Raw genomic sequence first — 21,140 nt, forward strand, 5'->3', positions numbered from 1 at the left:
CACTGCGCCATGTTTGCCAGAACTGATGTTTGTAGTGTGCTGGCCCTTACAACCAGAAACTTCCCTTCTTCATGGTCTGGAATTGCTGACATAGCACTGGGGAGAGGTGAAATGGCTAACTGCAAAGGTAGCCTGCATTGGATGCTAGGATGGAAAAGGAACATGGGGGAACTGGTGAGACTTTAATATAGCCTGCAGTTCGGTTAATAGTATTGTGCTGATGTTAATGTCTTAATTTTGAAAAAAAATATATAAAAGGTTATGTAAGACGTTATTTTCCAGAAAGCTGAGCGCAGTGCAAATAATAATTCTATGTTATCTTGGCAACTTTTTATTCTTCCCAAATTACTCCTAAATAAAAAGTGAGGCCAGGCATGGTGGCACACGCCTTGAATCCTAGCACGTGGAGGCAGAGGCAGGCGGATCTCTGTGAGTTCGAGGCCAGCCTGGTCTACAAAGTGAGTCCACTACAGCCAAGGCTACACAGAGAAACCTTGTCTTGAAAAACCAAAAAAAAAAAAAGGTGAGGTTTCTGTTTGGTGGGCGGGGTGGGATGGGGGGGAGTTGTGCTTGCATTTTGAGACAGCGCCTCATGCAGCCCTATTTGACTTTAAACTTACTCTGTAGCCAAGGATGGTTTTGAACCTGGACTTAGGATCCCAGGCGGGTGCCATAACACCTGGTTTATGGGTGCCCAGTGCATGCTAGGCAAACACTCCAGCGATTGAGCTATGTCACAGCTCTCAAGAAGTTGATGTGAAACAGAACTGAAGCAATCTTACAGACTTGTAAAGTCACCTTTGAACTGTCTGTGCTCACTATTTTTTAAAATATAGTTTATTGATTTATTCATATTACATCTCAATTGCTCGCTATTTTTGAGACGGGGTGAGAGTGAAGCTCTTTAACAGCTCTATGAGGTAACTGGCTTTTTAGATTTGCTGCCCCTTCTGGGGTCATCTTAGATGGCTTACTTTTTCTTGCTAATTTCTCCTTGTCTCCAAGGTTTTCTTTAGTAGTTGTGTGAATGTTAAATAGCATAACCGCTTATAATTCATTTTTATTTTGTGTAGTTGTTTATTGGGTTATGATGAAATTACTTTAGTGAATTGAGACCAGTGTTTTTAAAAAGTGAAATAGATTAGGCATTAGAAATATCAATATACATTGATTTATGAAACACTAATCTTCCAAGTATATATCTCTTTTCCTGGTGACCTGACAACATTTATCAAAGCGTAAGTGCACATGACCTTTGACCTATCAATAGGGAATCTATCCAGATATACAGTTGCATACATGCAGAAATGACGTATGTACTATGCAACTCATTTAGTATTGTTTATAATAAGCAAAAGACTGGCAATGACCCAAATGTCTATCAACAGAGGAATACTTTTTAGATTACAATCCAATCAGTTATCAAAAAGAATGAAGGATGAATCTGTGAGTCGGTGTAGAAAGATGTCAAGGGTACATATTCAAAAGAGAAGAGAAAAAGCCTGGTACAGAACAGTGGCTGGGCGCATTACCCTTTGCAATAAAAAGGAGTATAAAATATTTATCTGTATTTACTGGCACAGCCATAAGGAGAGAGAGTAGTATAGGCTCAGAGCTGGTGGACGGCGCTACTCGCTGAACAGGTTTTGGGTTTTACCGTGGTAAGAAGACTTGAGGGTTACCGTCGATGCTGGGTTTTTTCCAAGACTGGGTCTCATGTAGCTTGGGTTGGCCTGAGACTTGCCGTACAGTTGAGGACAACCTGCTTCTGACCTTCCTGCCTCCACCTCCCGGGTCCTGGGATTGCAGGATTGCACGGTCATGCTCAGTTTATGAGATGCTGGGAATGAACCCCCAGGCTCCTGGAATGCTAAGCAAACACTCTACCAACAGAGCTCCATCCCTCCCTCCGCATGTCCTCACACCATGGTTAGCTCACAACACAATGCCTGCATAGCTGTTTTATAGGCTGGTATGGAGTTATGCAGGTGAATTCCCTATTTAAAAATTAAATATAAAATACTGAGCAAAAACGGCACTCAGAAGAATTTGCCCAGTTGTGTGACTAAAAGTGCTGCCATGGGCTCGAGAGAGGTCTCAGTGAAGAGCTGTGGCTGCTCCTCCAGAGGACCTGGGTTTGGTTCCCAACACCCACTTGGCAGCTCACAACCATCTCTAACTCCAAGTGGATCCAACACTCTCTTCTTGCCTCTGCAGCTGCGAAGGCAGGCATATACTGTGAGTGCTTAAGGGGAGGCAAAACACTCCTACAGATTAGATGAAACAAATACATTTAAAAAAAAAAAGTCTGTCATGCAGGTGTAATGGTGTATACTTGTAAATCCAGCACCTGGAGGGTGAGGCAGGAGGTTCATGAGTTCAAGACCAGCCTGGGCACATAGGATGACCTTATCTCAAAATGACAAAAAAAAAAAAAAAAAAAAAAAAGAAAAGAAAAGAAAAACAAATCTGAGAAGAATCTTTCCACATGCTGGCAGGACCTGGTGGCAACTCAACTGTGAAACCTTACCCTTTTAAAAATTCTCTCACCCTTCTGTGTGAGACACAAAGGCATTCTGTTTACCACACAGCTGGACTCTTCGGGGGGGGGGGGGGGGAGGATGCTAAGGTGTTTGTTCTGCGGACTGTAAAGAACTCAGCAAGAAGGGGGTGGGAGGGACTAGTTATTTGCTCAGTGGGTCTTCAGATGGGCCGGCATGGAAGGCATCACGTGGGCGTGGCAGAGTCCTCATCACAGATTCTTCTTTCATCCGTACCATTTAGGTAAATGGAAGAGCTGGAGGGCAGTTTATCCCAGACTCGGAAAGCGCGCAGAATAGAACAAATGGTGGCAAGATGGCTTCGGCGCTCACGGGACAGCTCAGCCCGGTAAGGCTTCTGGGCTGGCAGAGGGACCCATCTGTAGAGGTTTGGTGTCCCTGTGGGAGGCAGTGCCTGTTGTGCAGGGATCTGGGGCTTGCTGTCCCTGGCTTGCAGAGAGATAGGACAAGTAACTGGGCCAGCAGTTAGAGTGGCGTGCCTTCCCTTAGACTTTGCCTTCCCTCAACATGCACCCACATATACAGTCACACTCACCCCAGACTCTCTCTCTGTCTCTCTCTCTGTCTCTGTCTCTCTCTCTGTCTCTGTCTCTCTCTCTGTCTCTCTCTCTCTCTCTCTCTCTCTCTCTCTCTCTCTCTCTCTCTCTCTCTCTCTCTCACACACACACACACACACACACACACAGAGGCAGGCTCACATATACACATCCTCACGCATATATATACTTATATACTTATACACAGGTCCTATGTACTTTCTGGACACTTAATTAAAGAGTTTATATTTCCATGTCCCTGTTTCCGGCAGCTGTTTCTTTCCCATGGTTCCAGTTTCTTTCTAAACAAAGTAAGATGACATCAAGTTCACATCTGATCCGGCTGCTACAAAGGAACTTTAAAATAAAATTTCAAAGCTTTTGTTTTTATCTGGGATTTACCATCTGGTCCTGCCATGGAGTTGAAGTGGCAAGTGCCAGGTGTCACTGAGACATGTCCCCCTGGAGGAGCTGGGACAGCTGTTCTGCTGCCACGGATTACAAACTTGCTGCAGGCTGCATGGCCTGAGCTCAGCTTCTCCGAGCCTCAGGTGTGATGAGGCCCAAGGAATCAGCCCCATTTTACAGGTGACACACGAGGCTCAGACGGTGACTTCAGAGTAGCTTATTTAAGACCACTCTCACCCCCACTCAAAGACCTTTGATGGCCTCCATGTCAAAAATGTGTGGCTGTTTTGCCTGTATGTATGTCTGTACCGTGTGCATGCACTTCCCTCAGAGGCCAGAAAGAGGCTTTGAACTGGAGGCACAGAAGGTTGTCAGCCACCATGTTGGTGTTAGGAATGAAACAAACCCAGGAAGAGCAGCTGGTGCCCTTAACCACCGAGCCACCTCTGCAGCCCATACTTTATAGCTTGTCAAAAAATGTGTTATATATTTACATATTCACACACACACACATACACACACACACACACACACACGAAACCTAACTGTGATGGCACATGCTTTTAATCTCAGTACTCAGGAGGCAGAAACAGGCAGATCTCTGTGAGTTCAAGGCCATCTTTTTCTACTTATATACAGTGAGGTTTTTATATAAAAGGACAGCTTTTATTAATGTATATTCATTATACATAACTGAGTCTCATGATGTGTTTTCATATGTGCACATAATGCCTTTGACTGTGTCCCACACCCTTTCCCCTCTTTTCTCCTTTCCCATGATCTCCTTCCTCTTCCCACATATAGCCACATCTACTCACCTTTTTTTGTTTTGTTTTTGTTTTTTCTTGTTTTCGTGACAGGGTTTCTCTGTGTAACCTTGGCTGTCCTGTACTCACACTGTAGACCAGGCTGGCCTCGAACTCACAGTGATCCACCTGCCTCTGCCTCCCGAGTGCTGGGATTAAAGGCGTGCGCCACTACGCCCAGCAACTCACCTTTTTTTAAGGTTCATTTTTTATTTTTATTTATGTGTCTGTGCGTCCCATTGTGTTTCATTAGGGTTGCTCACAGGAGCACGGGTCCCTTCCCAATGGCTACTCCCCATCCACCAACCTTTAACTGCATATAATCCCTCAGGAAGACCCCGTGAGTCACCCCTACTGCTAAGGCAGCTGCAGCTTCCGTATCAGGTTGGAATTGATGCTCTCCTCATAGGGCAGAATTCACGCCTGCTGCTGTGAGCCTGGTCAAAAGCGTCTGGCTAGGGAGGTCATAGCCCCCATGTGGGGAAGGCACCATTGTTGTTCCCCTGCAAACCAGACATGATGTGCCTGTCAGATTGCCCATTTACGTGTGTGTGTGTGTGTGTGTGTGTGTGTGTGTGTGTGTGTGTGTGTGTGTGTGTGCATGCGCATGTGTGAATCCTGAGTATCAAACTCAGGTCCTCAGGTTCGGTGGTAGGTGCCTTTACCTCCTGAGCCACCTCACCCTCCCTCCCTTCCTTCCTTTCCTTATTCTTTTTTGAGATAGAACCTCACTATGTAGACCAGGCTGACCTTGAACTCCCAGAGACCTGCCTGCTTCTAAAAGCATGCACAATCACACCTAGCATTGCCTGCTTCTTATAGGATGAAATTTAAACATGTTTTGGGTTCTTTTCACAAGGTTCTCTGTTGATGTACCCACAGTCCTTTCAGCTCTTTATCTTACTCCTCTGCCTCACGCAGGAGATGCTCGAAGGAAAGACTCGTCTGTTGTTCCCCTATTACAACCACCCCCCTCCCTTCTACCAACCTGGATCCCTCTGCTCAGTCCCTCCCCTCCATCCCCATGTGTCCAGAGCCCTTCCACAGGAGGGCTTGGCCAAAGTGCTGGACCTTCTGTGAAACGGTACCCAGTCCTTGGTGAGAATGACCGTCTCAATGGGCCCCATAGATAAACTGTAGCGTGGACATTGTGCTCCTCTCGGTGTGTGGAACTCACTAGGCACATTCCTTTCTTCTGCCTTAGCCTCGGGTGAGGCCAGGAAAATTGCAAGCCCCATGTCTGTAGCCTAGAGGTGACTGAGTCACCAGAGCATTGCAGGTAGCCAGAGAGTGCTCAGCTAATGAATGGGAGAATTGTTCCCAGGCCAGGTTGTGATTCTAAATCCTGTCTGATGCCGCCCCACTGAAAGCAGTTCTGTGGGGAGATGCTTGCTTCCTGTATCCCACAATGTGCTGGCTAGTTTAATGTCAACTTGACACAAGCTAAAGTCATCAGGGAGGATGCAGCCTCGAGAAGATGCCTCCATAAGATGGGGCTATAGGCAAGTGTGTAGGGCATTTTCTTAATTAGTGATTGATGGAGGATCCAGCTCATTGTGGGTGGTTCCTGGGTTCTGGCTGGGGCTGGGCTGGTGGTCCTGGGTTCTATAAGAAAACAGGATAACAATTGAGTTGTAATCTGAATAAATTAATAAAAATTTTTTTAATTTAAAAAAATAAAAAGAAAACAGGCTGAGGGGCTGGAGAGATGGCTTAGTGGTTAAGAACACTGGTTGCTTTTCCAGAGGGCCCTAGTTCAATTCCCAGCACCCACATGGCAGCTCACAACTGTCTATAACTACAGTTCCAGGGGACCCAACACTCTCATGAAGGCATACATACAGTCAAAATACCAACGCACAGGGAGTTTAATTAGAAGAAAGGAAACAGGCTGAGCAAGCCAGTAAGCAAGTAACCAAGTAAGCAGCACCCGTCCATGGCCTCTGCATCAGCTCCTGCCTCCAGGTTCCTGCCCTGCTTGAGTTCCTGTCCTGACTTCTTACAGTGATGGACTAAGATCTGGAAGTGTAAGCCAAAAAAAAAACCCTTTCCTTCCCAATTTGCTTTTGGCCATGGTGTTTCATCCCAGCAGTAGAAAGCCTGACGAAGACACGCCCCTTCCTGCCTACCTTGTTCATTCATTGTGTACATCAAGCGTGTGATATCAATTAAAGGCTGAAAATTCCTGCAGAAGAGAGAGAGAGAGAGACCCATTTGACTTGGTGTTGCCGGACTGTTTCATTCGGAACTCAAACATCCGACTTTCATAATTGCACATAAAAGGCAACCAACCTCTAGAAAGTTCTCTCCCCATATCCCTCTCCAGTTGTATATCACTCACTATGAAACTCCACCATTCAAAGCAGACAATTCAATAATCTTCAGTATGTATTTGCACATACCCGGAAATGTGCAACTGTCTCTATAATACCATTTCAGGATGCTGGAAATACTCTAAGAAGGAATTCTAATCCCCCTAGCATTCCTTTCCCAGCTGCTCCTCACTATCCCAGCTGCTCCTCACTATCCCAGCTGCTCCTCACTAGTCCCAGCTGCTCCTCACTAGTCCCAGCTGCCTCCTACCTCTATAGATGTGCTTGTTTGGATATTTCACATAATGGAACTTTTCACTTGAGGAACATTGTGAATGGCTTTTTCCACTTAACATAGTATGTTCAAATCTGGCGTGACAGCATGAATCAATATATGTCCTACCCTTTCATCTTCAAGTACACTCCCACTATTGAATATTTTGTCTTCTCATCAGCTGACGTAGCATGATATGGGTGGTTTTCATTTTGTGACTGTTATGAGTTATGGGAAGCTTTGCATAAAGGTTGTTTTGTTTTAATTCTTCTGTATGTAGAAGGGAAATAGCCAGGTCATGTGATTATTCTGTTTTATCTTTGGAAGAACTGCTAGGCTGTTGTCTAAGGTAACTGTACTGGTTACGTTTCTGCTCCTGTGGGTGTGAGGGTTTTAGTTCTTTGCCAATATTTATGATTTATTTATCCTTTTGATTGTGGCCTTAGCAAGTGTGAAGTTATCTTTCATGTTCCTTTACTTCTTTAATTTGTTGTTGGTTTTGGTTGCTTGTGTTTTCAGACAGGGCTTCATGTGGCCCATAGCCTTGGGCTAACCTGTGCTCACTCGGGCTCTTGGAGCCTAGATGGCCTTGAATTTCTCACCTTCCTAAGTCTGCGTCTTGAGTTCTGCAATTACAGGCATGTAGGCCTCTGCCTGCCTTAGTTCTGCTTTTGTTGCTATGATAAAAATAATATACCCAGAAAAAAACACCTAAAGGGGGAGAAGGTGTTATTTTAGCTCGCAGTTCAGGCACAGCAATGGAGGAGGCAGCAGGAACTTGAAGGAGCCAGTCGCATTACTTCCTCAGGTGGAGAAGGGCGGTGGGTGCTAGCTTCCTCTCACCTTTTCATCCAGTGCAGGAGCCAGCCTATGAAACGATGTCACCTCAGTTAACCCGATTAAGACAATCCCCCTCCCCCAACAGGTATGATGTCCCATAACTTTGATGCCAGTAGTCAGAAGGCAGAGGCGAGAGAAGCTCTTCAAGGCCACACTAGTCGACAGGCCAGCCAGGGATGAAACAGTGCCTGAAAAGCAAAACAAACAAAGCCAGAAAGCCCTCGCTCGCAGGCACACTCAGGGCCAGCCTAACCTGGCCATCCCACTGTGAGGTCCCCTTTCTAGGGGATGCCCTGCCATGCTGAGTCGACAACTGGAATCAACCTTCTCAGCCACCATAGCCAGTTTTGTCTTGTGGTTTTGATCTGCGTTGTCGCAATTAGACAAAATGATATTGAACATCTGTCTGTGCATCTAGAAAGCCCATCTGTCTCTGCCTCTCTCCGTCTCTCATCTCTTTATTGAGGGAAAGTTAAAAAGAAGGGGAAGAGAGGCCCCGTCCTCAGCCATGGAAGACACCGTTTCCATGTCTCTGTTTCTGGGATGGATCACATGTAGCCTCATCCAGACTGCTTCTAACCTCTAACCCTGCACCACTCAGGAGAAAAGCCGGTGGTACTGTCTGCCTCCACATCTTCCTGCATCCCCTGCATCCAGTCCATCCTCACTTTCTGCCAGCTTTCCTTCAGTCATACCTCAGATCTGGCTGCTTCTCTGCCCCTAGGGGACACGATAGCCATTTTTCCTTTCTCCACTCCAGTTAATTCTCTACCCTGTGTGGCTGTTCTGGAATGCTAGAAAGCTCCACCTAAGGTGAGAGCCACCTGCTTCCATTGCTTTTCCCCCTCACCACACTTAGGGTGACACAGACCTTTCTGCACTTGTTGATTGCTACGCTCCCCACCTGTTTATCTTACGGTCTGCCTTCCCCACCCCTCCTTTCATGTATGAGGCCAGGACCAAGTATCTTGTTTTACAGAGTTAACCTCAGCCACAGCACAGTGTGTACTGTATAATACATGCTCCATAAATCTTCATTGCTAAAGAGCTTTCACAGTAAGGGACATATATGTATTGTGTGTTTACATTTAAATTTTTTAATTTAATTAATTTATTTTGAGAAAGAGTCTTTTGCTCTGTAGTTTTGGCTGGCCTGGAGCTTACTATGTAGACCAGACTGGCTTTGAATTTACAGAGGCTCACCTGCCTCTGCCTCTTGAATGCTGTGATTAAAGTCATGTGTCACCATACCTAGTTTAAGTACATTTAAGAAAATTTTTTCTTTCTGTTTTTGAGACAGGGTTTCTTTTGTAGCCCTGACTGGCCTGGAACTAGCTCTGTAGACCAGGCTGGCTTCAAGCCCACAGAGATCCACTTGCCTCTGCCTCCTGAGTTCTGGGATTAAAGGCATGTACCGCCACCGCCTAGCATGTATTTAAATTTTCCAAACTTGTAAGATGGTTTAGTGGTTTTGCCACAACAAGCCTGGAAACCTGATTTCCATCCCTAGAACCCTTATGAATTTGCAAGGGGAGCACTGACTACTGAGAGCTGCCTTTTGGTCCCTACATGTGCAGCCTAGTACACACACACACACACACACAGAGAGAGAGAGAGAGAGAGAGAGAGAGAGAGAGAGAGAGAGAGAGAGAGAGAGAGAGAGAGAGAAAGAGACTCATAATGAATTAAAAACTCTTATTTTTTAGCTTTTATTTGATATGTATGAGTGTTTTGCCTGCATGTATGTGGCACAGCATGTGCATGTCTGGTGCCTGCAGAGGCCAGAGAGGGCGTTGGATCCCTCAGAACTGGAATTATAGATGGTTGGAGCTGCCATGTGGTGCTGGGAATGGAACGTGGGTCCTTTGAAAAAGCAGACAGCGCTCTTAACCAATAAGCCATTTAAAATTTTTTTTTCATCCCTCCTTCTTCCAAGAGAGCACTTTGATAGCATACACTAGAAAACACTAGAAAAATTGAGATAAGGAATAGGGATGTTAAAAATACATTACAAATCAAGGCCAGGACTTAGCGTCTGAACACTCACGTTATCTCTGGGTTTCCTGGTGGCCAGGGTGAAAGAGATTCCTTGAAGAATTTTCTCTGGTCCAGGAAGCAATTATCTGCAGTCACACCATTTTGCATGCATTTTCTGATTTTTTCAGATTGTCAAAGACTTGGCAATGATTCCAGTCTTGTATTTACTTTTACTTATAATTGCTATTTCTCCATGAATCAGCTCAAAGTAACTGTCCATTTCCAAGCCTATGAAACAATGGATAGCTTTAGGCAGGCACCTGATGTGACGTTAGTCAGCGTAATGTGCCTTCAACCAGTGTCTTATTGCGGGGAGTGTCAACTCTCAAAGCTACATGGATTTCCTAAGTTTTAAATGAATCCTCACCATGTGCTATTGTTACCGGCATTTGTCAAATTCAGACTGTAGTATAAATCTGAATGCATGTACCTAGGCTGAGGGAAGCCTAGCGGTGCCTGCAACTCCAGGAGTGGGAGGCTATGCAAATACACTAATCCTGATCCCTTGACGTCATAGCCCACCATGACAATACTGTGTTCAGTATCAGTTCTCTTAGAAATAACGAACCCATAGGGCTGGAGCTCAGAGGCTACGAGCTTAAATGGCTCCTGCAGGGGGACAGTTTCCAGCACCTGTCACTGCCACCTGTTAACTCCAGCTCTGGGAGATAAGGGGCCCTCTTCTGGGCTCTGCGGGTTCCTGTGCTCAGTCACGCATGCCCACATGTATACGCATAGTTTAAAAATAATGAAAACAATTTAAAAAAAAAAAGAACTCCCTAAGGGCCGGGCGTGGTGACTCCCGCCTTTAATCCCAGCACTCAAGAAGGCAGAAGCAGGCAGATCGATGTGAGTTTGAGGCCACGCCTGGCTCCACCATAGTCTTTTCCTTCAGTTCCTGCCTCTAGGTTCTTGTCCTTAGTTTCCACCCGGACTTCCTTGGATGACGGACCACACGATGTGAAACTAAGCTGAAATATAAACCCTTTACTCCCCAAGCTGCTTTGGGTTGGTCCTGGTACTTTACCATAATAATAAAAAGGGTCTCACTATGTAGTCTTCACTGGCCTAGAGCTCACTGTGTAGACCAGGCTGGTTTTGAACTCAGTAGAGATCCGCCTGCTTCTGCCTCCTGTGGTGAGGTTAAAGGTGTTCACCACCATAGCAGACGTAAGTGGCATGATGCAGGACTGGGGTTGTGGCATACAGTAGAGCGTATGTGTTGGGAGTGCGAGGCCCTAGGTCTGAGCCTCGGAACTGCCATGCATGATCACTGTTCAGTACAGACTTCTTAGAAAGAGCTGTGCCATCATGAAACCGCAATGTAAAAACCTTAACTTGTTGCTTTCCTTACAATTAAATTGGCATATTTCTTTTGGCTTGTTTGTTTGCTTGGTTTGAGACAAAGTTTCACTATGTAGCCTTGGATGATGTGGAACTCGATCCGTCTGTCTCTGCCTCCCACGAATTATTGTTTTGGTTGGTTGGTTGGCTGGATTTTGGTTTTTTGAGACAGGGTTTCTCTGTGTAGCCTTGGACATCCTAGAATTCACTCTGTAGACCAGGCTGGCCTCTGCATCTCAAGTGCTGGGATTAAAGGCACGTGCTGCCACTGCCCAGGCCTGTTTTTGTTTGTTTGTTTGTTTGTTTTAAGATTTATTTATTTGTTACATATACAGTGCTCTTCTTGCACATACACCTGCGGGCCAGTAGAGGGCATTAGATCACATTATAGATTGTTGTGAGCCACCATGTGGTTGCTGGGAATTGAACTCAGGACCTGTGAAAAACCGGTCAGTGCTCTTAACTGCTGAGCCATCTCTCTAGCCCCCCAGGCCTTTAATATATATATATATATATATATATATATATATATATATATATATATATATATATATATATATATATATATATATATATAGAAGTGAGTACAGAAGGACTACGGGCTAGAAGCTGACATTCCACTTGTCCTTTTTTTTTTTCCAACAAAAGTTACTATTTTTATATAGTTAAATACACTTCTTTTTCTTAATGAGTTTCCTTACTGCTTCTAAATTAAAAATAACCTTGAGCTGGGGCTAGAGGGAGGAATTGCTTAGTCAGTAAAGTGCTTGCGGAACAAGTGTAAGGACCACAGTCCAAGTCCCCAGCACCCAGGCAAGAACTGGAGCGGCAGGACACGAGCGTGACACCAGCAGCGGAGGCCCTGGGGCTCACTGACTGGCTGGCTCACCCCCTTGGTGAACTCTAGGTTCACAGAAATATCCCAATCTAAAAAGACTCTGTCCCCAAAAAAGGAAACAAAGAGATTTTGAATATTCTCATGGAGAAGAAATGATAAAGTACCTTGATTGGAACATCACATGATGTATATGGGTATCTTGATGCCCCATAAATGTGCCCCAAGAATGCATCCAACATCAAATTCTGGCCTCCCAAACTAATACATAAAATGTTAAATCTTGACCTAATGAAAGTTTTCATTCTTAATCCAGTATAGTTTAAAATATTCTGTATTTTGGCCGGGCGTGGTGGCACACGCCTTTAATCCCAGCACTGGAGGAGGCAGAGGCAGGCGGATCGCTGTGAGTTCAAGGCCAGCCTGGTCTACAAAGTGAGTCCAGGACAGCCCAGGGCTGTTACACAGAGAAATCCTGTCTTGAAAAAAACAAACAAACAAACAAAACAACAACAAGAAGATATTCTATATTTAGTTCTTCCGTGTGGAATTTATTTTAATATAATCTAGGAAATAAAAATATAGGTTGATTTTTCTCTTCCCAAGATAGAAAGCAGCTGTGAGCCACCATCTTTGTGTCTCTCCCTCCTTAGTGGGCAGGACTCTTGCTCCTGAAGTGGGAGATGGGATCGTTTCTAGGCCGTGGATCTTAGTGTCTGCTTTGTACAGCTGTGTTAAAATTCCCTGTAGTAATTGTGTCATGCATCTCATTTCCTGCTCAACTAGGCTTTTCTTAGACTTCATTTTCAGTGCTTTTCTGCTCTCTTGCCGTTTCCGCCTTACAGAATAATTTCAGCTGGTTATTAAAACAAGCATGAAATTGACTGAATATTCTGATCTTTAGAGATGGGAGTGCTACACAGCAAAATTAGTTCTATCTTTAAGCTCAAAAAAGATTTATTTCAACCTAGCTGCACTCTTAGAACTGGATGTACTGCGCATATGCACACTCACATATACACACAGCGTCTTAGTGTACAAGCCCCTCCTACTGATTTTACACACTTCCTAGTCTTATTTGCTCATCCCCGCTATAAATAGCCTATGTATCATAAAGTAGGGGTGGCTTTGTTTCTCCTTTTTAGTCTTCTTAATAATGAATATCCTTTCAGGTGCCAGATTTTTTTTTTTTTCTTGTTGACCTGTGAGCAAAAGTTGAAAGATTTTAGAACAGTCTGGAAGGCTCCTGAATTAAATCTACAAATTACATTTTATCTACACCGTTGCCCAAAGCCTCTGCTTGGAGTGTTTGAGACAAGTTCTCAGGCTCGCTGTGAACAAACTGTGTGGTCCAGGCTGGCTGAGAACTTGGGATCTTCTGCCCCAGCCTGCCAAGTGTTGGGATTGCACGCTTATACCACCATGTCTACCTCTGAGTCACATATTTAAAGTAGCAACAGTCCTGAGGGTGTAATAGAGTAATAGATCACTTTCCCAGTGTGTGCAGGACCCTGCGCTCCATCCCCTCAACTGTGGGGGTGCTGTACTCACAATAGCTGCATTAACTGCCCCCCTAGATACTGTCAGGCCCAAGAATAGTCCTCCAACCATGGTGACGAGCTCGTTCCCTCCCTCCCTCCCTCTGTGGCACAGACTTGCCTTTATTCCAGCTTTTTCTGAATCCATTTGAAATTTCAAAATCTGATTTATACCAGATTCAGCTTTTAAAATCACTCAAGACAAACAGTATTAGGTGTTTAAACATAGATTTAAACTGCTTCCCCGCAAGCTGCTGAACTGAGGGAGCGATTCTGCAGGGAGGTAAGACACACTTCCCAGGGGAGCAGAGAACAGAAAAGGCCTGAGGACATTTGAAGCGTAATGTATTTCCACCTGGCATTTTTTTTTCCTTTTCAGCCTTATCCATCAGCTCAGCATGAACTTATGACCCATAAAGTTTAGCTTTGGCCCCTACAAACTGTGATGAATTGATCACATTTTCTCTGCTTCTACCTTAGGGATAAATCCAGTTATCTGGTGGGAATTTCATTAGCGTGATGATGAGCCTTCTGTTCCTTGGGTGTGAGCTCACAGAAATGACCTCAGATTTACAGTTGGAGATGGCCTTGCCATCGTGGTGGACAGATGTTTTGGGATCACCACTTGGTTTAAAAGATGTCTCAGAGGAGGCCATTTCATTGTAGAAACCATTTCTTTCAGGCCAGTGTCAAATATTAACTGTTCTTTGCGGCCAGTCTGGTCGTGTACTTGGATAATCCCTCTCCAAGCAAAAGCTAGACGTGGCCTTTGGGGGAAAAACATCAGCTCCAGACTTGGAGCCAAAGTCTCTGACGCTCTCCGGGGATTAGTGAACACAGTGGGGCCTTGTTTGTCTACCATTGTTAACCAGTACGTCAGACAACTGAGGCCCACTCACTTGGAAAGCATCAAAATGGATTCTATTGAAACTCTGTGGTTAGAGTGTATGTTTTTCCTTTTGATCTCCAGACAGCTGGCCCTGAGTGTCTCACATAGATTAAGAAAGGCTCAGCTCTCAAAGTGCAAACTACAGACTAGGAAGGACGGCAGAATTTGCACTGGCCATTATTGATAGGAGGTTGCCTTGAAATTAGGAGTAGTGGATGTGCCTGCCACACACACCTCACAACCTGGGAACCCTCAGAAAAGCCAAATGCAGTGACACACACCTGTCATCCGGAGACAGGAGAATTGTCTGGAAGCCTGAGGGCCAGCTCTCCTGGATTATGTAGTTGGTGGCTAAACAAGAAGAGAGAACCTGCCTCAATAGGGTATAGGACAGCAAGAACCGACTCTGAAAAAAATCATCCCGTGACCCACATGCACACGCTATTATGGATAAGGGGGAGGGTGAGACTATGGTTCTGTGGGCGCACTCAGCGATGAAGGTATGACTACCCAAACCATAAGCCTGAAAAGGAGTTGGACAGGTAGAGCGCATAGCTGGATATGTTGAGAGAGAGCGAGCGTGGATAAAGATGAGTGATTGTGTGTGTGTGTGTGTGTGTGTGTGTGTGTGTGTGTGTGTCGGGGCAGTGGGGGGTGGGGGTGGGGGGCAGGTGTCAGTTTCCAGGCAGAAGAAAGAGCTTGCCTAAAGGCTATCTATCATGTTTGAAGAAGAATTCAAACAAAGGAACCAAAATACCAGAGAAATGAATGACGGGGCCTTGAAGGCTGGAGTGATAGGTAGGGGCTATGTTGAGCCTTATCCACAAGTTGAATTAGCTCAGTCAGGGAGACGCAGGAACAAGACAGAAAAGGATGGGGGAAAAAAATCGAGAGCCCCATTAGGAGCCTGTTGCGGAAGCCCCGCCCACAGGGCTGACCGCAGAATGGCTGCCATGGAGATGGGAAGAAATGGGCATCTTTAGGCATCATGTGGTGTTAGGACTGATTTGACGTTAGGGGTGAAATCAAGGGAATGTCAGGCAGGGCTTTGTGGGAATCAGGGCTGTTGTCACCCCCATGAGCCCTGAGAAACGGCACAGGTGAGTCCCGGCTGGCACAGTAGAGAGCTAAGTGACACCCACGGCAAACAAAGGAGGAATGGGGAACACTGCGTCATGTGACACATTCCCATTGCTGATTACTGCTAGTGGCTCCGCATACGTTTACACTTCTTGCTGATTCACTGGGGGCCATTACCTTAAGGAATGTCACAGCTCATCTGTGGGCCCAGCAAGCCCTGTCAGTTACACAGCAGAGAAGCCCTGATGCTTTTAAAGGTTGAGGTGCTCTGGGGTCACAAGAGGCCAGGCCTCTCTGGGGAAGAGAGGGCATTTGGAATGCACTTGGCTTGTCCTTGTCCTGATGACTTGGGTTAGCTGGGAAGACTAAAGGTTAAAGGCAGTGTAGAGGTGACAGTCATGGCAGAGGGAAGGCCTGGGAAGGGCGCGGGCGAGTGCATCCCGGCCAGCACTTGGAGACTGAGGATGGGGCACTTGGGAGCAAAGCTCACTTGTGTTCTGTGAGTGGTTGGGAGATATGAGGTGGGGAGGGGGGGGCATGCGAAACAACTACTAGCTCATCCTTAGGAAGGGAATTCCTGCCATAGCTTAGGGGTTGTCCTGGGAGGGCGCCTTCCAAGCCACGATTCCTCATACGTCTCAGTTTTGCAGTTCTGTGGTGCTTTGTAGTCTGTAGAGTTTGGGGGCTAACTCTTCTCTGGGCTTGCTTTATCTGTTCCCTATTGGTGTTTGAGAATGTTGCCACCAGTCTAAATACAGCTGTAAAGAGTATTTACTTTTAAGCTTTATTTGTAATCGCCTGTGTGGGGGCTGGTTAAGAACACTCATTGCTCGGGCCGAGGACCTGGGCTTGGTTCCCAGCACCCATGTGGTGCCCAGTCACCTCTAACTCTATTTCCAGGGGACCCAGTGCCCTTTCCTGGCCAGCAAGGGTACCCGCTACGTATGTGGTGCACTTACATGCGTGCAGACAAACACTCATCTATATAAACTGAAAACTAACAATAATAAAACAGAAATCAAGACCCATTCTCTTTATAAAAGCAGAAATGCCTCATGTGTGTGTTGTGAGGGGCTGGTGTGTGAGTAGGTCCCATGTGCCAGCACTCCCACGGTGATGTCTGTGTTCCTGCTGTCACTACTCCTGCTATAGCTGTTCCCGTTAACTGATACACTTTGTTTTCTCTCTTTGGATTTTTGAGACAGTGTCTCAGGTAGCCCCAGCCAGCCTCAAATTCACCACAGAGCCAAGGATTGCTTTGAGCTCTCCCTCTGTCTTCCTCGACCTCCCAAGTGCTGGAACTGCAGGCATGTGCCACCACGCCTGGATTTAAGTTTCTAAATTTATTTTTTAATCTGAGAGAATTTCTGATCCATATGACGTTAAATCTGCGTTTTAACCCGGTACTTTTATTGTTCTACATTTAATCCCCTCTCCACCCCAGGGACCCAGTTTGACTTATACCGGATTTGTCGTCCTTTATGCCTTCAATAACAGTTTGTCATTCCCCCTTAAATAAATCTCTTTGACCGTGAGTTAATAAGTACGCATGGCTTATTTAGTAAGTTGAATTTTCTGGTGGTGGTTTCTAGTTGCCTAAAATTAGCTCATTAAAAATGCCTGGCATGGGGGCTGGAGAGATGGCTCAGCGGTTAAGAGCACTGACTGCTCTTCTAGAGGTCCCGAGTTCAATTCCCAGCAACCACATGGTGGCTCACAACCATCTATAATGTGATCTGATACATACTGTATACATAATAAATAAATATTTAAAAAAATGCCTGGCATGGAACATCATTTCACCTAATCTGTTGTTAATGTGTTGTTGGAGTCTTTCTGTGGCTGGGATTTGTTTTATCCTGCAGCTCCACTGGTTTCTTTCATAGCCCTGGAAAAAGGTGGGGGCCAGAGAGATGTGTCAGTGTGTAGAAAGCTCGCTGTGCAAGCCTTCCAGCTTGGGTTCAGTCCTCAGAACCAAGTAAAGATGGATGAGGAGAACCTATCCCTCCCACCCCAAAGCTGTCTTCTAACCTCCACATGTATGCAATGAACGAACACACACACATACACACACACACACACACACACACACACACACACACACACACAGTAAAATGAAAAAAAGTAATACACCATTATTTTCTATGTTTATTTCTTCTATCATTTTGCCCCTGATTAAATATTATAAGTTTTCTTCTGTAACATTGAATAGCCATAATTATCATTTGCTTTTTTAAAACTCTGTGAAACTCTGACTGTCCTGGACTTGCTTTGTAGACCAAGCTGGACTCAAACTGAGATCTGCCTGCCTCTGCCTCCCTGAGTGCTGGGATTACAGGTGGCACCATTGTGCCTGGCAGGTGATGGTTTTCTTTTTCTTTTTTCTTTTCTTTTCTTTCTTTTTTTCTTTTTTCTTTTTTCTTTTTACTTATTTATTTATTTATTTTGAGACAAGTTTTCTCTATGTAGCCTTGGCTGTCCTAGACTTGCTGTGTAGACCAGGCTGGCCTTGAACTCACAAAGATCTGCCTGCCTCTGCCTCTGCCTCCCGAGTGCTGGGATTATAGGTGTGCACCACCATGCCCGGCCTGATGATGGTTTTCTTAAAGGTTATTTTATATGTATGAATGTTTTGCCTGCATTTGTGTATATATGTGCACTGTGTGTATGACTGTGGTCTGCAGAGGCCACCGAGGGCATCACATCCCCTGGAACTGAAGTCACAGACTGTTGTCAGCTGCCTGTCAGTAGGAACTATATCTGGGCCCTCTGCAAAAGCAACGAGTGTTCTTAACTGTTGAACCATCTCTCTCTCTCTCTCTCTCTCTCTCTCTCTCTCTCTCTCTCTCTTTGTGTTGTGTTTCTGAGACATTGGGGCCTTGAACTCCTGATCCTCCTGCTTCTGCCTTTCAAATGCTGCCATTACCGGTATGGGCTGCTATGCTTTCCTTTTTTTGTTTTTTCTTCTGAAGCAGGGTCTTTTTTAAATTAATTTATTCAGATTACATCTCAATTGTTTTCCCCTCACTTGTATCCACCCGTTCCTCCCTCCCTCCCACTTTCATCCTATTCCCCTCCCTAGGTCTGTGACTGAGAGGGACCTCCTCCTCCTCCACTATATGGTCATAGGCTATCAGGTCTCATCTTGGTAGCCTGCTTATCCTTTCTCTGAGTGCCCCCCAGGCCTCCCCACCATGAGGAAGTGGTCAAATATGGGGCAACAGAGTTCATGTCAGAGTCAGTCCCCACTCTCCACTCAACTGTGGAGAATGTCCTGTCCATTGGCTAGATCTCAGTAGGGGTTCCATGTTTACTGCATATATTGTCCTTGATTGGTGCAGTAGTTTGAGCAGACCTCCCTGGGCCCCGATCCACCTGTCATGATGTTCTTCTTGTAGGTTTCTAGGACCCTCTGGATCCTTCTAGTTCCCCATTCTCCCATACTTCTCTCACCTAGAGTCCCAGTAGGATGTCCTCACATCTGTCCCAATCTCCTGGTAAGTGAAGACTTTCATGGGACATTGCTTTTGGGCTAGTGTCCAATTATAAGTAAGTATATACCATGTGAGTCTTTCTGCTTCTGGGTTAACTCACTCAGTATGATCATTTCTAGTTCCATCCATTTGTCCACAAATTTGTGGATTTCCTTGTTTTTAACAGATGAGTAGTATTCCACAATGTAAATGTACCACAGTTTCTTTATTCATTCTTTGACTGAGGGACTTTTAGGTTCTGGCTATTATGAATAAGGCTGCTATGAACATGGTTGAGCAAATGTCCTTGTTGTGTGCTGGAGCATCTTCTGGGTGTATTGTAAGGAGTGGAATAGCTGGGTCTTGAGGTAGGAAACAGGGTCTTTTTATAAAGCTCATGCTATATGTGACCTTGAGCTCCTCCTGCCTCTGCCTCTTGAGAGCTGGGATTATAGGTGTTTGCCTTAAAATTTGGGTTTTTAAGTCTCTTGTGTTGGGTTTCTCTGCTGATCTTTCCTTTTATGATAACCTCATGCACTTCCCAGAGGAAGCCCCCACCCCCACCAAGCAGTGGTGCTAAGGCCACCTCTCCAGAGCCTGGCTGTCTTCATCCATCCGTGATGATGCATGGGGCCCAGAAAACTGGCTCTGGGAGAAGTGCTTAATATTTCCTGAGTCTTATTTGGAACTTTGAGGTCATTATAAATGACAGAGTCTGATAGGTAAGGTCCTGTCCCATCAGGCAGAGTTCCTGACAGTGTTTAGTAAACAGATGAGAATCAGTTATAGACAGTGACTGCAGAGGCCTGGGGGAGCTGTTACTTCTCCCCAGCCCTCTCGTTTATAGTAATGGTAAACACCTCAGCCTGTCACTCTTTGCCCTTCAGAGTCGATCACTAACTATTAGGGCTGAAAAAACAAAACAAAACACATTTGCTGCAGACGGATGAAGACCAGTTTGAGATTTGCCTTGTGGTTTTAAGAGATGGAAAATAGAGCTTTCAACATCCCTGCTTTTAGATGCAGAGAAAATATGTATTTTTAAAAAGATTATATGAGGTTATTAAATGAGCATGGGGAGAGAAGGAAAGGGGGGAAGGGTACAAGAGAGAGATGGACACAGAGAGAGACAGAGACAGAGGAAGAGAGGGGAAGAGAGGGAGGGGTGAGGTAGGTCTGTCCTTTGATATACTGGGCAGGGCCACGCCCCCCATGACAGGTAGGCAATGACATCACAGGTAGGCAGACTGAAGCAGACTTCTAACGTTCCTCCCTTCTCTTATAACTGAAAATGAGGGGGGCTGGAGAGAGGGCTCAGCGTTTAAGAGCACTGACTGCTCTTCCAGAGGTCCTGAATTTAATTCCCAGCAACCACATGGTGGCTCACAACCATCTATAATGTGATCTAATGTGCACTGTATACATAATAAATAAATCTTTAAAAAAAAAATAAGGAATGTTAGATTGTTTTTCATATAAGGTACGTTAAAGTACGTAAATGTAAGTTCACTGGAAGCCGCTTTTGGCTGCCATGGAAGGGGTAAGAGAAAGGAGAAAAGCAATAGCAACAAAATGTCCAGATTATGTAGCCAAGGGGACAGGAAAGCTCTGCCCTGAAAGTTCAGGGTAGAGGGTGGGATATGTCAGCCATGTCCTACAGCAAGTAGGGACCGAGGAGCACTGGGAGAACCTGGAGCTGTTTGTCCTGGGTCTGAAGCACGCCATTTCAGCTTTTTGTAAATGGATAAAGGCGAAGTAATTGTCTTAACTACTTCCTGCTGACAATAGGGTGGCGATAGTGGGTCAAAAGGCTGAAATGCTGGCTGTTGCATTTGCTGTCCAGGGTCTGAGAACATCTGCAGCTGGGAAGGGCAATACAGGTCCAGATGATACGATCTGTGATGTTACACTGGACCAACTGTGGATAGCTGCTGTGACAATGTCCTGGATACAGGATCTGGCAGGATGCAATAATAGATGGCCTGGCAGTCCTCTAATCCACACCGGTGTTCACTGTGGACAGCGCTGTTGGGGGAGGGGGCCAGCACGCGTTCTGCATTGGAATATGTACGTTTCTTAGAGATTAATACTGAAGCAGTAATTGCTATCCGGAATTTCGTATAGAAATCCTCACAGTTTCAAAGCTTAGTGGAAACAAAATGCATAAAGAGCTAAATAGATAAATCAGCTAGGGCCATCCATCCATA

General features: G+C 45.4%; 1 protein-coding gene across 4 annotated transcripts in view; it reads left to right on the forward strand.

Annotated features, from left to right (window-relative positions):
* Positions 1 to 21,140, forward strand: part of FRMPD1 (FERM and PDZ domain containing 1) — a 145,629-nt gene that overhangs the window by 80,014 nt on the left and 44,475 nt on the right. For all 4 annotated transcript variants that reach the window (XM_084778083.1, XM_084778082.1, XM_084778085.1 and 1 more), the window contains exon 2: positions 2,785 to 2,889. In XM_084778083.1, coding sequence (XP_084634209.1) covers positions 2,789 to 2,889 — 101 coding nt within the window. In that variant the 5' untranslated portion in view covers positions 2,785 to 2,788. The remainder of the gene's footprint in view (positions 1 to 2,784; positions 2,890 to 21,140) is intronic.

Source organism: Acomys minous (genome assembly GCF_964271855.1).
Source record: "Acomys minous genome assembly, chromosome: 1".
Lineage (NCBI taxonomy): Eukaryota > Metazoa > Chordata > Mammalia > Rodentia > Muridae > Acomys > Acomys minous.